Source organism: Octopus sinensis, linkage group LG5 (genome assembly GCF_006345805.1).
Source record: "Octopus sinensis linkage group LG5, ASM634580v1, whole genome shotgun sequence".
In the NCBI taxonomy this organism is placed as follows: Eukaryota; Metazoa; Mollusca; class Cephalopoda; order Octopoda; family Octopodidae; genus Octopus; species Octopus sinensis.
In genome coordinates this window covers 88,499,345-88,521,974 of record NC_043001.1, presented here as the reverse complement: position 1 = coordinate 88,521,974, position 22,630 = coordinate 88,499,345, and the positions used below count along the sequence as shown (strand labels likewise).

At 32.7% G+C, this 22,630-nt stretch overlaps 1 protein-coding gene across 41 annotated transcripts in view; it reads right to left on the bottom strand.

The window, feature by feature from the left end:
* Positions 1–22,630, bottom strand: part of LOC115212079 (calcium/calmodulin-dependent protein kinase type II delta chain) — a 429,066-nt gene that overhangs the window by 239,687 nt on the left and 166,749 nt on the right. For 39 of the 41 annotated variants that reach the window (XM_036502876.1, XM_036502886.1, XM_036502875.1 and 36 more), the window contains 2 exons: positions 10,690–10,762; positions 1,171–1,273 (listed from right to left, as the gene is read on the bottom strand). In XM_036502876.1, the coding sequence (XP_036358769.1) occupies positions 1,171–1,273; positions 10,690–10,762 (176 nt within the window). The remainder of the gene's footprint in view (positions 1–1,170; positions 1,274–10,689; positions 10,763–22,630) is intronic. The other 2 variants (XM_036502877.1, XM_036502900.1) reach the window with 1 other exon arrangement.

The window sequence follows — 22,630 nt, the reverse complement described above, 5'->3', positions numbered from 1 at the left end:
GGTAGGTAGATCTGAAGCTCACACCTCTTCATTTGGTCAATAACTTATCATAGGTCTGCTTAATTAAGGCTAACCTGGGGTTAGACAGTAACAAGAGTAATAAGCCTTACACATTTTAAATTTTTGAAAGTATTTCCAAGAAAAAATCTGTTTTCTGATACTTTGGTACTCCAGCATGGCCAGATTCACAGTGAAATGAAAGAATGTGAATTCTTAAAATTGCTCATAGAATTTAAGAACACAAGGAAATACAGAGTGAAATAACTGACAAAATAAACACCATACTGAAGGGAAAATAGTACTTTAAACTAGCTGTTTAATACATTAGTGATGGTTACTCATAGCTTCAACTTAAAACTTCAACAATTCAATATCTGGGTAGCAGAATGATACACATGGAACATTTCTAAATGTTCCATGTTTGATACAAAATTCTATAAGATATTGTAAAGATAGTTGTTGCTCTGTTAGATCTCAACAGGGACAATAACTGGATAAACCAGAAATAAGACATTGTGGAAATACAGAAACATCTTTAGAAAGAGTTACTCAGGAAGGTATATTGGAAACTTGGGTAAAAACCACCCTAACGAAGAACTTCTCATTCAGCTTTCTTTTTGAATAGTTAAAGCGAAGTAAAAAGAAAACAAATGTTTCAAAAAAAATATGGTTTTAGATGAACAGAAGACTGAAAGGCAATTTTGACAAGAAACATAAAAAAGATGAGAAAATAACTTGAAAGATTAACTTGTAACATTTTGTATAAATGTTGACAGATGAGTTGAGATTAAAATATCTGGCTATGACTGGAATATTGTAAGAATCTAGCAGTTATTATTCTTAACTTCGCACATTTAATTATTGGATTTATCAATGTGTGTGTGTGTGTGCTCTGTGAGCATGCATATATAATGATGATGAAGATGACGATGATTGGCAGGGTTGATGATGACGATAGCAATGGTGGGATTATCTTTTTTTTCTTCTTCTCTGAAAGTAAATTTTAAAACTTTCTAATTCTGAGCAACATTTCCACACATGCAATTTTAATTGTTTGTGACATGAAGGTAAAGAAATATATCAGTAATAACAGTGAACAGAAGATAATTTGTTTTGAATGATGCATTTGAGATGTTAACAGAATGAATAAACTTGATAACTAATACTTACCAAACCATCCCTGCTGATCCCCATTTACTTCAATAGCCAGTCCAAAATCCGCTAACTTGACAGCAGCTCCCTTTGCTTTGCTAGCAAGCAGCAGGTTCTCCGGCTATTACAAGATACAGCAAGTAGGGAGGCAGATTGGTAGAAATAAATGAAATAAATATTGAAAAAAAAAATATGTATATATATAAGTGTGTGTATATATATATGTTAGAATAACGTGCGGCAACATTGCAAATAATGTTCCCACGAGAAAAGCAAAAAAGAAAGGAAGATAAATGACCCGTTAGCCAAGAAATAACACTTTATGTAACAAATCTTTAGTTGAACTTAAGTTGAACAATATATAAACATATATGTCATGTATGCCAAACCAATAACTTAAAAACTTCTGACTTGATTTTACAAATTATCATTATTATTTGGAAATGATTTTAAAATTTATAGTTTTAAATCAAAATTTGCATTCCCCCCCCACAAAAAAAAAAATTCGGAAAAATATAATATTATAACTTTTTGACAAGCTGAAGGTAATTTCCAACCAAAAACATAACATTTTTTTTTAAAATCATTAATGTGATTGAGTCAATTTGCAGTTTGTAATAGGTCTTTCTAATGACAAAAACATTTTATGATTCAAAGTGGAAACAGAAGTCAGGAAAATATTATTTATAATAATGTTATTAGATTAGCAGAATTAACAGTTATCAATACAGCTCGTTGCAGGAGTACAATCAGAGTTACAATTATACTTTGAAAAGTTTAAATGCTTTAAAAATGTTTTTTTTGGTGCAAATTAACAAACTCTCTAACACCAAGTTGAACATCAGATCTGCAAACACAACTTAGTCTCAATTGGAGTTATTTTCAGTACAGGAAGATAGGCTAAAAGGAGCATAAGTCTATATTCCTATTCTCAAAACAATGAGACAATAAGGTAAGTTTATTTCTTGACCAGCGTTTCATGAAATTATGTAATATTTTACACGAGAAATAATATTAGGAATAAGTGAATGAAGTCAGCTAATGTTTTTTTTAACTTCTTGAGAAATGCAATACTATAGTGGAAATAAAGAAAAAAAGCAGTAAGAAATTAAAAAAAGAATCATATGCGAACATTTCAACAAATTTAAAAATATTCAATAAAATATAAAATTTGAATATAAAAGTGAACTGCTTTTGAAAGAGCAAACAAGAATAAAATTTACTTTTTTTTTCTAAATTAAATTTGAAAAAAGGTAACAGCAAAATATCAAGATTTTATATATTTATAAAAAAATTAAAAGAGAATGTTAGAGTAATATAATAAAAAAATTTCAAAAAATTGAGTATAGAATACAAGAAAAGAAGAAAATTAAACAAATTAATTTAGAAATACCTATGTCTACTAAATATATAGTCCTTCATTCTCTTGACCAAATAGCTGAGAGGGAAATTAATCTCAAGATGAAACAATGTGTTAACAATTTAAAAATTCTAACTATGAACATTTGAAATTAAAAAGATTAATATGATATCAAAATGCTATGCAGATCATTCAAAAAAGGGAAAATTTGTGAATATGAAACAGAAAAGGGAAATTGAAAGGACAAATATTAATAGTTTTTATACATGTCTTTTTTTTTATCCAACTCTATTTATGTGTGGCAAACATGTAGCTGAGAACTCTTTTCCCAAGAGGTAGAAAGAAATTTGTTTTAACACATGAACTATTTCAACATGTCAATACATTAGCAGTAGAGGTTAGTTTTTGTTTGATAACACCACTCTTTAGACTTGTGTTTTAGATATTTATTTCTGTTCTATCATACCAATTGGCATATACTCAAGGTGTCTTAGGTGCTATATACACACACACACACACACACACACACACACAAGCATGCTTTTCTTTGCCATGCAAATGAACTCATCAACTCTGCTAAGTCATACCTGTTATTTATGTTTTATCATTCCAACTGGCATATTTTCAGTGTCTTCAGGTGATTTAAACATACACACACACACGCACACACACACACACACGCATGCACGCACACACACACACACACACACACACATGCACGCACGCACACACTTTCCTTTACCTTGTCAATGAACTCACCAACTTTAATTGCAATGTACCGGATCTGGCATTTTTTATCCATTGAGTAGAAAAGTATAGAGAATAAGAAATTTGAACACTGTAAGTGGTATAAAGTATTCTGAGTTCTATCTTGACTCAAAGATAGGTGTGAATATAAAAAAAAAAAATTAATTGTACCCAAAGACTATAAAAAAATTCACCAGGATAAAAACACAGCATTAAAACTAAAATAAAATCAAAATAAGAATAAAACCTTAACAAGATGAGATTAATATTTTAATCCCTGTTTACCATTTTGATAATGATGTCTCTCAGACAGTGAGACATTTTAACATGGAAGTCTGTTGATTGAATTATCAAGTATAGTGGCAGAAAACATTCAAGAAGAGAAAGAGAAAAAAAATTAGTTTGGAAAAAAGAATTTTCTTTTCATCAATTTTACAATTGAATACTGTCTGTTACAGTAGTAATAATAATTCAAAATACAGCTGTTTTGCATAGTTTTAGTGAGTTTAATCCTGTATAACAACTCAAAAATGTAAAAAAAAAAAAAAAGATGATGTAGAGCAGCATTGTTCAAAAATTAATTCAACAGTTAACTGATTGACACATATTTGATAAAATAAAACATTGTTGAGCTTTTTAGACTTGGAGAGAAATATAAATATACATACATACATACATACATATATATATACATACACACATACATACACAAATTGAAAAAAGAGGACTGGTTATTTTTCCATTTCATTTTATGGTAACTGAATTTCTTTTTTCATTTTAGCACTTAAGAGTTTAAACCAGCCATATCTGGCCACAATATTCTACCTGTATTTTGTTCAAACTGGTAAGATCAAACTTCTCACACCTACCCTACAATGTCATTTTAAAAATAAACAATCACCTCATCAAAATCTTAAAGGCCTAAGATACATGATTAATTCAAAGTAATATGAATAAATAAGAATTGCATTTGACAGAGTAATCTGAATGCTAAAGGGTTAAATAATTGATATACTTCTTTTTCTAATTGCCATATTTTAAAAAACATATAGTCCCTACATTTCAAGGAATTTTGTAAATAATTAAGATTTTGGACAGGTTTTGTAAAATGACTAACATTATTTTAATAACTGATTAAGTTAGTGTTTGACCATAACAAAAGATTCTTAAAATAATGAAGGATTTTAATTCGTGTGAGAGCACTTGGAAAACTGGATGTACTTTAGACTCATAAGTTATATCTTGCGTGTTTGGTATCAAAACAGTTAAGCTCCATATCTTACTCTTGAATGTTCATAATTCAAAGATAAGATTTAATAAGAGGATTCAAATGCAGGCTGAAACCCACTAAATGAAGTTTTATTCATAATGCAGCAGCATATGATTAACCTTTTTTTAACGAATATGTCCTAAAATCAATGAATTACAGTGAAAATAACTATACCCACCTTACCCCACCTTATACACCAAAAAGGAACTTCCTAGCTAAACAGTTTTGACTTATTGGAAACAAATACATGAGGTTAGAAAGATACATAAACATTTCAGATATTGGATAAAATATGCAATTTCCTAGCTACCTATTTTCTTCCTCTTCTTACATTGGGTTGTGAAATTCTGCTGGAAAATTGCAAAATAAATTACACACAGCTCTGTAAACTGAGCTTTACTGTTGTTCTTGTTAACATCATTACTATTATTATTTATTATTACCATAAATGTAACATTTCACTGGAATTTCACAGTTAAATATAGACTTTTATTCAGTAATGATTAGATTCTACAGAGAGTAGAGGGGATATAAAAATATTTTTTATCAAACACACAAACACACACTAAGGAACATGCTTTAAAATGGATTACGAATCAATAACAGTTCTATAGTTGATTTCCATCAAATATTAAAGAATTTTTGTAAACCCCTTTTAGTTACGAAATAAATTGGAACTCTTTATGTAGAATTGCTGGCAAAATAGAAAATATTGTCATATTAATCTTTCACTTGACTTGCAAAACATATTTGTAGTACTAGTGAACAGTAGTAACAACTGCTGACAAGACAATGAACACCTCTTCATGAAAATGACAAAGTGTCAGATAATGGTAATGTATTGGTTAGTTTTAGAGAGGGGTGTCTGTATTGCAGTGTGTTGTACATTGAAAGAGAAGGGTTAGAAAAGTAGAAACTAATATCCATATATATATATATATATATATATACACACACGTTTTTTTTCTTTCTTTCTTTCTTTTTTTTGCTACAGAGCCTTCAGATGAAGTGGACATTACAAAGACAAGTTACAAACAGTGAGGTGGCCTTATACAGAAATCGAGAGAGAGAGAGACCATAAAGTAACAGGCTCATATAGCCTACAAGCATTATATGAAATCTGATTTTAATAGTTAATATTGAATGGGAAGAGGAAAGCAATAACCATCATTTGAATAAAGTCCCAGGGAAGAGAAATGAAAACAACTATTTGAAACTTTAGTGCAGCTTCAATACCTTACAGTATTCTGCTATGATATGTTTATAAGGAGCCAATTAAAGTGTAGTTCTACTGGTCTATGATTACAAAATGATTTCAAGATATGAATTGACAGAGTGATGAATTTCATCAAGACATAATCTCAGAATCTGTTTCTAAAGGTTTTTGTTGGAAATGGAAAATTACTATACCATAATTGTACAGTATCATTTGATTGATTTTCACTTCCTATATGTGTGTCTGTGTGTGAGTGGTGAAGGTTGGGGGTTACTTTTAATGACCAGCTTCTCATGGTGAAATTTACCATTTTGCTGCTTGCTGCTAGCACCATGTTCTACAGGAGTTTTATGAAACCTTGACTGTTGAGTAGACATGAACTAAGACACTAGTATCTTCAAAGATCCTTGACATACCCATCTGTTAAGAAGCTTTCATGAATAATGACATAGTAGCCCTAGTTCAAGTATGGTGCTAAATACAAATATTGGAACACCTTTTGTGTTCTATAAACATGTAGATATTTCAAGAATTAAAGTCAAATAGTTGCATTGCTTAGCGAGGTTGATGATTTTAGACAATTTCAAACCTCAAAAGTCCTCACAAATCAATAAAAACAACTTTAGATTTTGGTCACCACCAAGGTTTATTTTACCTTTCAACTTTTGGAGGTTGACAAAATAAGCACCTGGTAAGTATTGGGATGGAAATAATAAAAGTAACTGCAACCCATTGCAAGTCATTACTATGATTATTACTGGTAGAATTTATCAACTCCAAAGTACCAGGCTAGTGTTGGGGTCAATTTAATTGACTACACTTGGCCTTGTACCAAAAATCTGAAACAATCATCATCATTAGGTGAGAATATAAAAAAGAGAAAGGTAAGATCTCAGCAAGTTCAGAGTGTAAACTGATTTGGACTCCCAGTTGAAGCCAATTCACTTCACTTACATTTGCAATTCTTTTGAGAAAGGTCTTGTTATATCTTTCTCTTATGGCTTATTTGTTTTACATCACACTGCTTCATTTGTGAATTCTTTTAAACTCAGATGAATACAGAGAGTTGCATATAACAGACTAAATAACATATTTGGCTATTTCAACTATGAATAAAATAAATTAGCTAAAAAGAAAAATGTACCTCTTCGCATGAAACATTCTTGGCCCAGACTTGCAAGCCATGCTGACAATAATTAAGATCTAAAATCTTTAAAGTGTCTGATTTGCTTGCATTAATTTATAAAATTTATTGCACTAAAATTTGCTTTTTGTTCTACTGCTTTTCATATAATTTTTTCTAACTGTATAAAACTAACCAGCTTCCTAGTAATTCATACTAACTTCAACTGAAATGTGAAGAATATAGGAAGATAACAATTTGGAAAAGTAAACAAAAATGAATGCTTGATCAAAGTTAATTATAAATTGAAATTAATCTAAAATACTGATTGGTAAAGAATTAGTGAAGTTGTAATGTCATGTTTGAAATCAACATGATGCAGTTAACTCCTGCCACCAAAATTTAATATATAATTTTCCTATGTCACAATGGTTTTAAATATCAGGTTATTTGTATAATTAATTCATGGATCAAATATGGATCAGTATTTCTATATCCTCCCAACACTGAGTAACTCCACATTCACAATTCTACAGTCCAAGCACTTCTTGCAAAGGTTTTATTCTGGTAGAAGTTGAACTAGGCTTCCATATAGTCTAGCACTGTTTCCCATATGACTTACATGTTTGATATCCATTTTTTTTATATTTAAGAATATACATAATTGCAGCACTCATACTTATTTAGTTATTTATTTTGAAAGGATTTAGTAATGGCAACATGGGGATAGAGATTGGCTCAGAGCAGACCATGGACTCAACTTACATGTATATTAGTGTGAAGTGAAAGATATTATTTGTGATGAGTAGATAGAATTAGGTTAATAGAGGAATTGAGATGAAGATCTGAAGTAGTAAAGCAAGCAGTTGATAATGCCAAATTAAATTAGATGACCTACTTATTTTACTATGCAGTTTAAAACAAACAGAAAACAAAGTCAGGAGAGAATATCATTGTAGTTCTTCAGCAGAAATAGTAGTTATTGAAAACTAGCTGACTAGGTTTTATGAGTGAGCTAGATTATGTGAATGTGTGGAGAGAGAGAGAGAGAGAAGAAAAATTGAAAAGACAGTTGAGATTTCATTTATCCTAGGTGAAGACTTTAGCTTTTGGGTGCTGTACACGATGCATTATCATCAGCTTTCAGATTTTAAAAACAACTTTATTTAATTCAGAGATGACCAGTTTATGAAATTGAAGTTGTTTGTGATCACAGGCATGGCTAATGTGTTTATGGGCTCGATTTTGTTTCTAGCATTCAATTCTACAGAATAACTTTTACTCTACAATAGCATTCCTTTCTTACCTTTTCTCTTATTATAGGCACTTATAACTGCCCTTAGATTCTAATTCTTTTATTTTAGTATCTCTCTCTAGGGTAATTTTGCATGAATTTGTTAGTTTCTCACGACAAATGTAGCTTTACTGCATTTATCAAATCCAAATTCTATTTTGATGTTATCACAAAATTGTTTCACTATGTGGATTGCTTACAGGTGTTGATCATTTCTTGCAAAAAGTTTCAAGTCATCCATATTAGAGAAGATGATTGATGGCTTTTTCCATATACCTTGTATCCATAATTTGTTTCATTCAGGAATTTACTTAAGGGAAACAGAGCTAAACAGAATAACAAAGGAGATAATAATTATTACTTCTTTCTGAAAGATCTTTCTCCTTCAGCAACACACTGACTTTCATGTCCCTTAGACATATACTATATAGCATTAGATAAATGTGTTTCCTGAGTCAGATTATACAAAATGTATACTGCACCCTGCAACGTTATTATTTGTGTCTATATAACACTTAGGATCTTTTCTTTGTTATTCTGTGTTTCTTTTAACTACTACATTTTTTCCCCAAATAATCTCTCTGTCTTTCTTTCTCTCTCTCTCACTTGCCAGAACTATACATTTCACCTGGAAGGAGTGAGGTGTTGATCCACAATCTTCTCAAATCAGTCTTTATTTTGAAGGATTGTCATTGTTACTTGGTCACTTTCAGTGGCACATTTTGAGTAACAGTTGTAACATATTTTACCTTTTCTAATTTAGTGATATTTAAATATTGCTCACCAGATATGAGTAACACCTATGATTGTATTTTCACTTGGCTAACATTATCCCACGTGAACTTGGTTACCTATTTAACCATATCATTTTATTTTAAACAAACTCTATTACTATGGGACTACTTATGACTTCAACTCTTACACTTATGAATATGTTACGTGTCAGTATGTTTAAAGATAACTATTATCATAATAACACAAATTGTAGCATATGTGCAATGCTACACATTCAGTGGGTGGGTGTAGTCACTTAATCAACCCAGTATGTAACTGGTACTAATTTTATAGATTTAGAAAGATTAAAGGCAAATTTGAACACAAAAAGTAAAAGAATGAAACTAAATACCACAAAACATGTGATTCTACTGGTTCTGTTAATGCTGCACCAGTAATAAGGATAATTGTTTCAAACATAGGCACAAAGCCCAAAATTTGTTGGAAGCAAGAGATTAGATGATTACATCAACTCCAATTTTTGACTGGTTTATTTTATCCTATAATAATAATAATAAAAATAATAATAATTCTTGGTTACTTTAATTTATCCTATAAAAACTCTTGGTTACTTTATTTTATTTTATAATAATAATTCTTCCTACTATAGGTACAAGGCCAGATATTTGAGAGGAGAAAAGCTCGTCAATTACACCAACCCCAGTGCTCAACTGGTATTTATGTTATTGATCATGAAAGAATGAAAGGCAAAGCTGACCCCAGCAGCATTTTAACTCCAGGAGCAAAGCCAGAAGAAATACTGGTAAGTGTTTGATCTAGCATGCTAACAACTCTGCCAGCTCACCACCTTAAATCCTTCACTAACAATAATAATAATCCTTTCTGAAATTTGGTGGGAGGTGGGTAGTCAATTATATCACTCCCAGTACTTGATGGGTACTTATTTATCTATCCCAAAAGGATGACAGGTGGAATTTGAACTCAGAATGTAAAGATGGGTGAAATAGTGCTAAGCATTCTGTCTGGCATGCAAACGATTCTGCCAGTTCACTGCAGCAGCAGTAGTAGTAGTAATAGTAATAATATTTTATTACCACATGGATTGACAAAAAATCAAGGACAGTACAGGATAATCCAGTGTAGGGTTACATTTAACAACAAAAAAGGTGAAAACAAGAGAATATATGGAATTATTATATTTCTCTCCAGTATAGAAAATGACTAAAAAAAAAAAAAACAGCATTATTAAGAAAGATTGTAAAATGTTTTTGAAAAAGTAATTTCTTTAAAATGAATGAAGTAGAATCCAAATGATTATAATCAATATTTTTAAACAACATTTAATATCAAAGTTACATGAAATTGTTTTCAGTTTAAATTTCTTAATTATTAAGTATTTTTATCTTGAAATTTCTTGAAGGTTTTTATATACAATTTATATAAAATAAAAAAAACACACTTTTAATTGATGTTTTTTTTTTCTTCAACAACAAAGGAAAAAATAACAATAATGATGATTTAAATGTGAAAACAAGATGAAATATTTGAATAGAGATAGAAGTCAGCAGTAGTTGGTGATGATTATGTAAGAAAAATAACCAAATGAGTTGTTATCAGTGGCACTCTAAAACATAAGCAAAACTTAAGGAATGCTGCTGTTTTACTTAATTTTATTTTTGTTTGCAAAAGTTTTGATGACTAAAACAAAGTAAAAAAAAAAAGGACATAGAGAACATGATAATAATAAGATGTAGAAATAGTTAAGAACTAAAAGGAGGGGGGATTTACTCACCTTCAGATCTCTGTGTACAATACCATGGTGATGGCAATAATTAACACTCTCTAATATTTGCTGCATGCAGTGACTGAAATATGAAAGAACAATGGATTTGCTGATCAAAAAGCAGCTCACATGTCACCATAGCAACAACTGTCTGACTGACTGACTACCCCATGCATTACTAGTGCAGTAACTCCGCTGCAGCTATGCTTTGGATGATAAATGGAGGGGAGAGGGATTGGATTTTGCTTGCCCGACCACTATTCTGTACACTAGCTAGGCAGATTTTCAGCTTCAGAGGACATTGATGAGGCTATTCAAGTGTATTGAGAAACAGGCCATATACATGCATTTAGGTGTATCTGAATGTATGCTCTTACACATACACACACACTTTTTTCATTCTTTTGAGTTGTTGGCTTCTGATGGAGCCGTAGGGGCACTGTAAAGAAAAACAGTATGTCTTGGGCTTTTTTAAACCTACCAGAGTCCATTCTTCTCCCATGTCTGATCATAGCCAATTTCTTTCAGATGGAAAAAAAAAAGATAAAAGAGAGAAAGAGAAGATTAATCAGCCCCACCACCACCTGCCCAGTGGACTAGTATTTTATTTGCCTTTCATCCTTTCAGGATTGATAAAGTTGACCTGGAAGGGATCTGAACTTCAAACACAGGGAGTTGGAATGAATATCAAGCTATTTTATGCAACATTCTTATGATTGCCAATTCAGTCTATATACATATATACATACATGTATATGCACATACATGATATGCATGGGTACATATACATGCTTATATACATATATACATGTGTGTGTGTGTGCAAGCGAACGTGTGTGTAATGAACCTCCACCTCATTTACTCTCCTGAAACGCACACACCATTGTCATTGCCCATCTCTCTTCTATGTCACTTTTCCACTGACAGTCTTCACTAATTCTCTTTCCATGTCACCTCAATACCTGTACTCTCTTTGTTAGCTCAAATTACCTTCCCCTTCCATACTGCTGACTAGTTAGTACTCCTTCACCATCAGGCTGCTTCTAAGTGATAAACATCAAGCTCTCTTAATCATACAGCAACCGTATTTTTCTAGGCTACTGCTGCCTATCTCTCCATGTATACATTCCTATTACCATTCATTACTCTTCTAGCACAATCTATCATGTTTTACCAATTCATTTTTCCACCAATATCAGCCTCTTCTCTCCACTTCACACTAGTCCATTCTCTGCAATTGTTCTTTTCAACTCATTTTCCCTTGAAATGGAGATCACACAGAGCAGAGAGGAACCAGACACAAGGCAACCCTCATTAATTATGGTATAAGGATAAGTTGCATCCTTTTATGAAGTGGTGGGTGAACAAATGGAAACATAATAGGTTGGAAGGACTCGTCTTGGCCAGGACATAACAATCTCTCCAGTACTGATGCCACAATAAATACATCCTGTACACCATAACAAGGTTGGTGGATGAAACATTGTAGGGTTCAGGAGAACATTTAGTCTCAATGAGGACACAACACCCTTGCTAGTACTAGTGACATGAAAAAAATGCATCCAGTACACTGTGTAATGTGGCTGGTGTGAGGAATGGCATAAAGTTGTAGACAATATGCCAATAACAATAGAGGTGTGGTCCCCAGTCCAGCCATGTCTAAAAGAGCACATACAAGGACTCAAACTGTAATGAATTGTCCAACATATGTCAGCATGGAAACTGGATATAAACTGATGACAATGATGTGTGTGTGAGATATATATATATATATATATATTTATATATATATATATATATATATATATATATATATATATATATATAAATAGATAGATAGATAGATAGGTAGATAGATAGAGGTATGTGTATACACATAAGTATGTGTGTGTGTGTGTGTGTGTGTGTGTGTGTGTGTGTGTGCGTGCGTGCGTGTATGTGTATGTGTATCAATATATACAAATCTGGTGAGGAAATTACTCACTTATGTAAAGAACATTTCCATAGTCTTTTTATCTATTGTCACTGACCTGTTTGATCTGTTTCAAGTAACTAGGACAGTGCATGGTCTTTCATTGGTCATTCAATATAGTATGAAACAGAAATTAGTCAAGAGATCTTATTTTAGGATGACACCGTCCTTCTTATTAGTTACAGTTTAACATGATTGTAACATCATGAAATTACAGATATGAAGCACACAAACACATATACCTGTGTTAATTTTTACATATTTTTACTATGTTTGCATGGGTCAGATGGATTTTGTTGAAGCAGTTTTTCTATGGCTGGATACCCTGTTCTGTCACAAGCCTCCCACCTGTTTTCCTATGACCAAACATGATTTTCACTGAGGCCTGGAAACAATTACATCGCTTATATGAAAATGATGCTCATTTACAACCATCACATAATGTCAAGACAAGGGTACACACACACACATACATACAGATAGCAGACTTCATCTGCTTTCTGGTTACGGACTCCACTCACAAGGCTTTGGGAAGCCCAGGGCTATAGAAGAAGGCACTTGCCCAAGGTGTTACACAGTGAGACTCAACTTGAGATCATATGATTGAAGAGCAAGCTTCTCAACCATACAGCCATAATTGTGTCTATCATAGCCATTCCAGTGCCTAACACACCCATACTTTCAGTTTATATATAGTACATACATTCATATAAAATACTTAAATGTAATTGTTTAAGTAAGAATGTTGATCATAAATACATCATCACCACTCTTAGGACTACTAATCTTTATAGTCGGGATTATATCTAATTAGTTTAAGTGACACTTTATTTACATATTGTTTATTTAGGGAACCTAATAGAAAATTCTCCAATCCTTTTTTGATTTATATGTGAAAACTAAGGAGGATGTCATTCCTTTACATATTTAATTAAATTTAGTTAAACATGCTTCCTCTTACATGGATGAGAGAAATGTTTAGTTACTGAATGTGGGGAATGCATGGGAAAGAGAAATGGAGAGGGGGAGGAGAGATGGAGAGAAAGAAGAGAGAGAGGTACAGAGACACACAAACAGAGGAAGGTCTATCTAATAAGGGTGTGTGTGTTTTTGCATGCAAGTTGGTTCACTAATGATACATTGACTAAAATTGATAATTTTATATTTTGATTTGAATAATTTTTTAACCATTTCTCTCACAGTATTCGCATCTGATCTTTCTCAGTAATCTTTAAGCCTTTTATTTAATTCCTAACTATTAAATACTAGAGATTTCTAATAACTTCTTTCATTGTTTTTCACTTTTTTGGCCCCTGTTCATTTATTCTTTTCTAATTAAGTATTTGTGGTAAATAACCTATCTTTGTTTTACTACTTTACTATTTATTTATATTTCTATAAATTTGTATTGTGTGGAGATGGATATATGACTGGGAATGTGTATTTTGTAGAGAATTGTCAGTATATATGTGCATTCATGTGTGTATGCATAGAATGATATAAGTGAAAGGCTAATGTTTACATGAGAGAGAGTGTGTGTGAGAGAAAAAGAGAGTATGTATGTGTAAGAATATATGCAAATACACTAGTACAAACACATAAGTGTGTGTGTGTGTGCTTATTTTATTTTCAATACTAGGTCAAAGTTCATGGATATATATGTGTGTGTGCGCGCGCAAACATCATGTATACATAGCACAGAGTGAAACCACTGTTCGGTAATGAGAAAAATAGGTGTGAGGAGTTCTGGAGTACAAGGCAGAGTATCATCACAAATTATGACATCCTTGGGGAAAAGTATATATGAAATAAATGCGGTACACGTGCCATTATTGATCCAAGGAAGAGGAGGTGAATGTTAATGAGAGGTTATTGAATGTAGGGAATGCATGGGAGAGAGAGAGAGAGAGAGAGAGAGAGAGAGTAAGTCCAGCCCATTTAGATCTGGTAAAGAGACCAGCTGCTAAAGTTGACAGCACAGTTAAAGATATGAGGGCAAGCAATGTAGATGAACTATTGACAAAACCCAGTAAAATAGGATACATGCTATTCACACACACAGCCAATTAGTCAATCAGAGAGTAAAAGATGTCATTTCCAATGGCATCACACAAAGTGCTATCATCAACTACAAAGGGTATGCTCTAGAAAGAAGTGAATACAGAGGTATTAAATTGAAGGACTGGGATACAAATCACAGCCACAGTCCAATGACTAAAAGAAGTAAAAGATAGATGAGATGCAGTTTGTTCTGGAGAAGACCTCTGACAGGGTCCCATGTACTGTAGTCTAGTGGTCACTAAGTAAACTAGGTATAGATGAATAGTTTTAAGAATCCATGCAAGCTATCTATGAAGACACCAGCAAAGTGAAGGTTAGCAATGAGTTCAGTGAGGAATTTAACATGCATATAGATGTCCATTAGGGCTCAATTCTTGAACTGAATCTGTTGAAGAATTAGAGAAGAAATTCTAGAAAGCAAAACTTAGTGCCAAGAAGTCTTAATATAAACTTAACAAAGATTAAGGATCATGTAGGCAGGAAAGAAGACAACCCACTAATGGCATCATGGAAGTGGCCATACCTATTATAGAGAAAAAATGCAGGTAGGAATTTGATATAGTCTAGCCAATGTAAATTATGGCTATACAAGAAGTATTGTGGAATTAGAGTTAGGTTGACGGTGAACAATGACTTCGCATGTAACAAATGTACAGAAGTAGTCAGGAGTTGGAAGACCCATGAGATACATTCTTTCAAATGCATAGAAAATTCCATAAAAGTAGAAGAATACATCTCTTAGAAATGTGACTAAATTAGAGGTGGAAGAGGGTATTTTACAAGCATACGAAACAGGAAAAACAAATGGTGTGGAAAATATTTCATGAGCTGCTGCCCCTAAGAATTAAGCTTAATTGTATAAATTGGGATATTTTCATGGTAGCAATTCATGTGCACTGAATGAGGAAAGCATATAAAGGCTAGAAAGAATGAGAAGAATATGGGAACATGACAAAAGGAATGTATAAGGAGAGAGGCAGTCAAGTATATTTGGATCCAAAGGAATTAAAAGAATGGACCTATAGAGTTAAAAAATACGAAGGCAATTAAGACTAGTCTCTGAGATGCTGAAAATATCTGGTGAAATAGGACAATGCTAGTCACATGCATAGTCAATCAGAGAGTAAAAAGAAGTGTCTAGCATCAGTGTACTTGAACAGGGCATGAGTAAATTCAGAGAAAGACTCTTGCTGTGATGTAGGCTCATCTGGGACTCACCTCTTGCCGTGAGGTAGGTTCATCTGGGACTCTCAACAGATCCAGCTTTGATTTATAAACCCCTACATCTACTTTGTGCAGGTTCCTCAGGCTCTTTGGAAGAACATTAAAAAGCTGTGGGCCCCTGAAACCCAGGCTGTTGCAGTAAATAGTCCTGAAGCACGATGGTGTTGCTGGGATCTTTGGCACTATACAGTGTTGTCCCATTCTGGCATTGGTGTAGCTTTCAATGCCAAAGTTTGGCACAATTTGTTCCAGAATCTTCCAGATATATACTACTGTATACCTCTGCTGTCTTCTCTCCAGAGAGTAGAGTCTTGGCTGTTTCAACCTTTCCCAGTAGCTGAGCTGTTGCAAAGAAATAATCTTCTTTGTGAATCTTCTCAGGATTGCTGTCCTCTTGTCTCTGAGATGGTTCCAGTTATGAAGTAATTATTTTAACTTCTCTGGAAATGAAGATAATTTCATTAAATCAGGAATTTGCTTTGTATCGAATTAAATTCCAAAATTCCTGTTGTGATTTCTCTATGTAAAACTCCTAATCCTGTTAGAAACTGCAAACATATATCAACAGAATGAATTTGGATGCACATTGGTGATAGGATGTAATGATCACTATTGTATATTGTGAATGTGGTTTTTACCTATAGCTGGTGATTTTTAACTGTTGACATGTTACTGTCACCAGCCCATGTAGAGTGAATACAGGTAAGTTGATTACAAGTAGTTGCTTTCACATATATTTATGAGATCAATTCCTGGGCATTGGTTTATTGTTTTAGAGTAGAATTTGTGCTCCAGCAGTCTCTGAAACTTGGCAGCTGTGTAGCTCTCAAAGGAAAAAGCAAAATATGCCTTCATTCCCTCCATTCAACATATTGTAAGACCCATATCACCAACAAATTAGTGTTATTTACACTTATTACAATAAATACACTCTCCTCATAACATTCGTAGTTTCAGTTGGCCAGGCTTAGGAAGCCATCTGGAAAGTACAATGCGGTTTGCTTCTTATAGGACCTTATAGATGAGGTGCTTGAGTACTATATTCTCAAGATCCTCTCAGGAAGAGAAGCTGGAGATGAATGAATATATATATATATATATATATATAAAATTAAAGAGAGAGAGAGAGTGTGTGTGCAAACATGTATATGTGTTTATTTAAATTAATATCTACTATAATAAATTTTGGAGTGAATTTATGTATTTTATTTCTGCTTCACTAAAGTGTAGTAGGAAAAGGAGGGAAAGAGAAGAAAGTGGGGTAGTGTTCAGGAGAATGGAAGAGTGAAAGGTAGAGTTGTGAAAGAATGATTATGAGATTCAGAGGAATAAGAGATAAATGAGAGGAAACAATAAAAAGACAATAGTGAAATGGAGAGACAACTGATGGGAATGAGAAAGATAGTAAAATATAAACATGGATGATGGTGAAAAGAGAGAAATTTATGGGATGCATCTGTTCAGCAATAACAACATACACAAGAATAAAGGTATTTACACAAAGACATACATACATAAAAATATTCACAAGTCACTTTAAAATGAACACTCATATCTCATAGTGATTAAGTCCACAGCCAAATGAACACAGAGAAATAGAAATACAGCACAAGAGCTAAAAACACATACATACATAATATATCTATATTTTTGTGAATGAAAATTTGGATTAATAAGTTTAGCAATCGTGAACAGATGATCAAAAATGCATTATTTATGGAAATGAATACTATATTTTAAATATTTGTACTGTGTTATGCATTCATTTTTTCCCTAAGTATAGATATTTAGTAAATTTTATACTTTTAGTTTTCTTTTTGTAGGTTGCTTTCCTTTTCTCTGAAATTTCATTTAGTTTCTGAAATAATATAACAATCAGCAATCTGATTTATTAAACAAAATCCGGTTTCACTGATATATATTTCTAAAGTCTCAGATGAATAATTCAGGTTGAATTATGTAACAAATAATCCAAACAATGTGTCTGAAATAATAAATACAAGACAGAATTAACATGACTGTCATTCATATATCTTCTAAAAGAAGTTATGATGCATGTCTATATGAACAGATTTATTTTCTGCCCAGCTGAATTATTCATTATATATTAAATTTTATGTAACTTTTTACTCATCCTATAGCTTAGTGATAAAACTAACACAGAGGTCCAAGAGTTCAACTCCTTTTGGAGACAAATATACACGCTGATCTATATTCTCTATAATATACAGTGTTGCTTGTGTATGTGTACGTGTTTGTGTGTGTGTATTGTTTTTGTATTTGGTTTGCTAGATTCTTTATGTGAATTCATGTGACTCTCCTTAGACACAACAAGACACACACACACGTGTGTGTTGTTATCATGTATTTCAGTAATAGGATTAATGAAATAAGCCATAAGTTCAACTCTTTTTAGGGATGAAAATATACATCTATTTTAACATTTACATTTACACGTTTGTATTGGACAGATGAGACTTCATTTAGGTAGAAATTTTAAACTCTGGATGGCTCTTCCTGCCCCAACCCCTCACCTGTTCCCAAGCATGGTAATGTTTCCCACTGTCATTCAAATAATGGACACAAACACTGTTTGCAAGAATAGCGACATATTGTTCTGAGTGTGCCCACATCAAAACAAGACAAAACAGGGTTCTTGTAATTTCCATCTACCAAACTTCATTCATGGTGTTTTGGTTAACATGTGGTTGTAGTATAGGACACCAGCCAATTGTGTCTAACAATAGGAGCTAAACTTAAAACATGACTCATCTGAAACAAACTTAAGCGATAGATATAGCTTGACACTTTTCTTCTTTCTTTCTCTCTCTCTCTCTCTCTCTCTCTCTCTCTATATATATATATATATATATATATATATATATATATTATATATATATATATGTATATATATGATTAATTAAAAAAAAGGAGAAAACAAGACAAGTAAAAAACAACAATGCAATAATGTAGGATGTAGTACATGCAAAATATTAATGAGACACTCAGAGAAGGAAAGAAAGAGTGGTTGTTTTATGTTTTAAGCATAGCTCTTCTTTGGAAACAGGAGACATAAGAAAATCCAAAAGAAAAGGAAAATGGAGAAAAAAAATTGCCAACAGTCCACATTCTTCTTTCTTTTCTTTTGAACTTTCTATGTCTCCTGTTTCCGAAGAAGAGTTATGCTAGAAATGTCAAACAACATTTTCTTTCCTTCTCTGAAGTCTCATTAATACTTTGCATGCACTACGTCCTTGTGTTGTTGTTTTCTTCTTCTTGTCTTTTTTCCTCCGCTTTTTTAATTAACTATTTTCCACATGCTTACATGGAAACCCATCCTTCCGACTGGCTTTGGAGTACCTAATACGTGGATTTCTTTCTACCATCAAATTATATATCACCTTATTTATTCAGAGTACGCTATTTCTGCACCTTGATTATATGATCCTTTACCCATCTTTTTCTCTGCCATGACACGTGATAGTTATTTTGAGCTTGTAAAAATTAGTAACCAAGAAACTCATGGCGGGCCGCAGGTTGCCCATGCATGATATACATTGTGTTTAACAAACCAGGCCTCCTAAAGCACTATATATTTTTCTTTATTTTTCTTCATTTCCATACATTTCATTCTACTAATATATTTGTTATTTATTCATTTCTTTATCTTGTTCTCTATATTTTCATTGCATGGTTTATGTATTTAAATACTATGGGACAGTCAGCTAAATCTTTGGAAAGCAAATCGTTATGATAGACTTATTCTTTCTTATATCTTTATTTAAAAAAAATTTATGGGTTTTACTTTATTTTATTGCATTCGTTATCTGAATTTGTATCTGCTGTTATTTCATTAATGCACTCCATATACGGTAATTCTGTCAAAAATATTTATTGTCTGTGACTATATAATTCTTTCTACTATAGGCACAATGCCTGAAATTTTGAAGAAATTGACCCTAATACTCAGCTGAAATGTTCTGAAGCATAGTCCATTATTTATACCACATTTATATTTATGGGTGCAAATATATATATATATTCATGTACATATTCATTTATATATTTGTAATAGATGATGTAGCATTGTTTATGTAGCTAAAGCAAATTATGGAACAACTGTCAACTAATGGAATAAACATTAGTTGGCTCACTTAACTTCTCTTATGTATTCATTTTATATATATATATATATATATATATACACACACACACACACATCTTTCCACACACACACATACATATATATTGCCATCTGTGTATATGCAAAGATACAATTAGAAGGCATGATGCAGTGGATTTAACTGAAATAAAATTTCTACATAGCGATGTTGTGTTTAAATCACTATATTGGAGTGAAATGAGCATCATTGCAGCAGTGACTCACAAGAATGTGAAATACATTTCACCTTCAATGGGGCTTGTCAGTAACATGCTCGCGATAGTCACCTGCTTAGATGAAATTCATGTTTTGGAACAGTGAATATTGCAGATGCTTGCCAGGGTGTACAAAAGTTTGGTAAATGCAACTGAAACAGCATTACATTGTGCATCCATTCACTAAGATACACAAACTGCAATTTTATTCAGGCCGTTTCAAATGCATCTACCAAGTTTATATATATATATATATATATATATATATATATATTATATATATATATATGTATGTATATATATATATATATATGATATATATATATATATATATATATATATGTATATGTATATGTATATATATATATATTATATATATGTATATATATATATATATAATATATATATATATATATGTATATATATATGTATATATATATATATATATATGTGAATATATATATATATCATTTAGCCAAACAGACACATACACAAATATACATGTATATGTATGTGTGTGTGTGTGTGTGTGTATATACAAGGTGTGATGAGTAAATTGTCACCATTTAATATTCTTAATTTCATGCATGCATGTTGTTTGTTTTTGATTTTGTTGATTACACAGTATAGTAGGGTCAGTTGGGCATCGTCTGAGAGAAAAACAGCACTATGACACAATTCACTCTGCCAGAAATTTGGAAACGACATGTACTGCTTTGCATTCACATCGGAAGCTCCAATACGAGCATTTCAGAGTGTTAGAGTGTCAATCTGAGGACAGTACAATCTGTGAACATGTATTAAAAGTGATAAAAATTAAACATCCAGTGCCTGAAGGAGGTAGTGCTGCCCTGGGTCAAGAGGGTGGCTACTGAAAGAGGATGTCTGGCAACAGGATTCTGCACCATGCCACACAAGCAGGAGAGCTCGGTCATAGCTGACAAGCAATTTTTGCAAACACATCACCCCTAATATCTGGCCACCTAACTCCCCAGACTGCAACCCCTTTGATTATTATTTGTGGGGTGCAGTTGAGTGAGAGACCAGTAAATTCCTTGTAATACCAAAGATGAACTGAAGATAAGGATTATGGCAGCATTCATCAACTTAAACAAGGAGACCATCCAGAAGAGTTGCAGGAGATTCCGAAGTTGTCTGGAGGCCGTGATTGAAGCCAATGGTGATTTTACTGAATAAATTTACTCTTTAGTATTTCAAGATATTTTTATGTAATTATGGTAAACATATCTGTTAAAATGAGATGTCAGTGTTATTTTCATTTTTGATAATTTAGACAAGAATTTATTCACCACACCATGAACAGCTCTCAGAAAGAATAACCAAGGAAAGAAACAACTTAAGTGGAGTGGTGGCGACAGGCTACCACTTCACACATCCGAAGCTCAGGTCACAATGCACACTGTCTTAACCTTCAAAATATGTGAATACTGCACATACTGTTTTGAAGACAAAGCAGTACCTAGTTTCAGAGTACACAGCTGCAGCTGAGCAGAAGTGTTTTTTTGGATATGAGGCAAAGGATTGTAAGGCAGCTGACCTGGCTGCAACAAACACTGAATCAAGGTAATGTATATAAGCAAGCAAGACCACTGTTACCAGCAAATGATGCAGAGTGGCCATCCTTGATGCTACCACAAATGTCAAACTAGTGGCCACTTCAGACACCTCATACACCACACCAGTGTTATTATAGAATATGAGAGGCCTTGTAACACTCCACCAGCATTCTTGAGAGACTTAGTTACATGTAATCAAGCAATATGCATGTCACTAACACATATACATCTAACCACTGACATAGTAGACACTGGAATACATATGGTGTATTTCAAAGTGATAAGAGGGAAAGAACATGGTGGAGTTGAGATGTACATCCAAAAAGATGTCATGTCTATAGTCTTATTGTCACTCTAACTCAGTCTGTGATACACATTAAGCAAATCAAAATGGTAGTATGTACGACATATTGTTCCCAGATTTTCCCCAAATCATGAGGACTCATTCAAAATGATGGAAGAGAGAGACAGAGAGAGAGAGAGAGTAACCAACGAAGATGATAACCTTCACATACTTCTAGGGGACTTTGATTTCCCTAATGTTAAGTGACCTGAGGGACATCCCCTCTCAGGAATGTTACTGCATGAACCAAGCAGGCAGAGTCTCTACTTGACCATAAAAATACGCAATTCATGGAGCAAATAGTTTTCTGCCCAACAAGGGGTAAAAATGTCATGGACCTCTTCTTTACAAATAAGGTGGTGCTCACCCATAATTTAAATGTGACACCAAAGATTG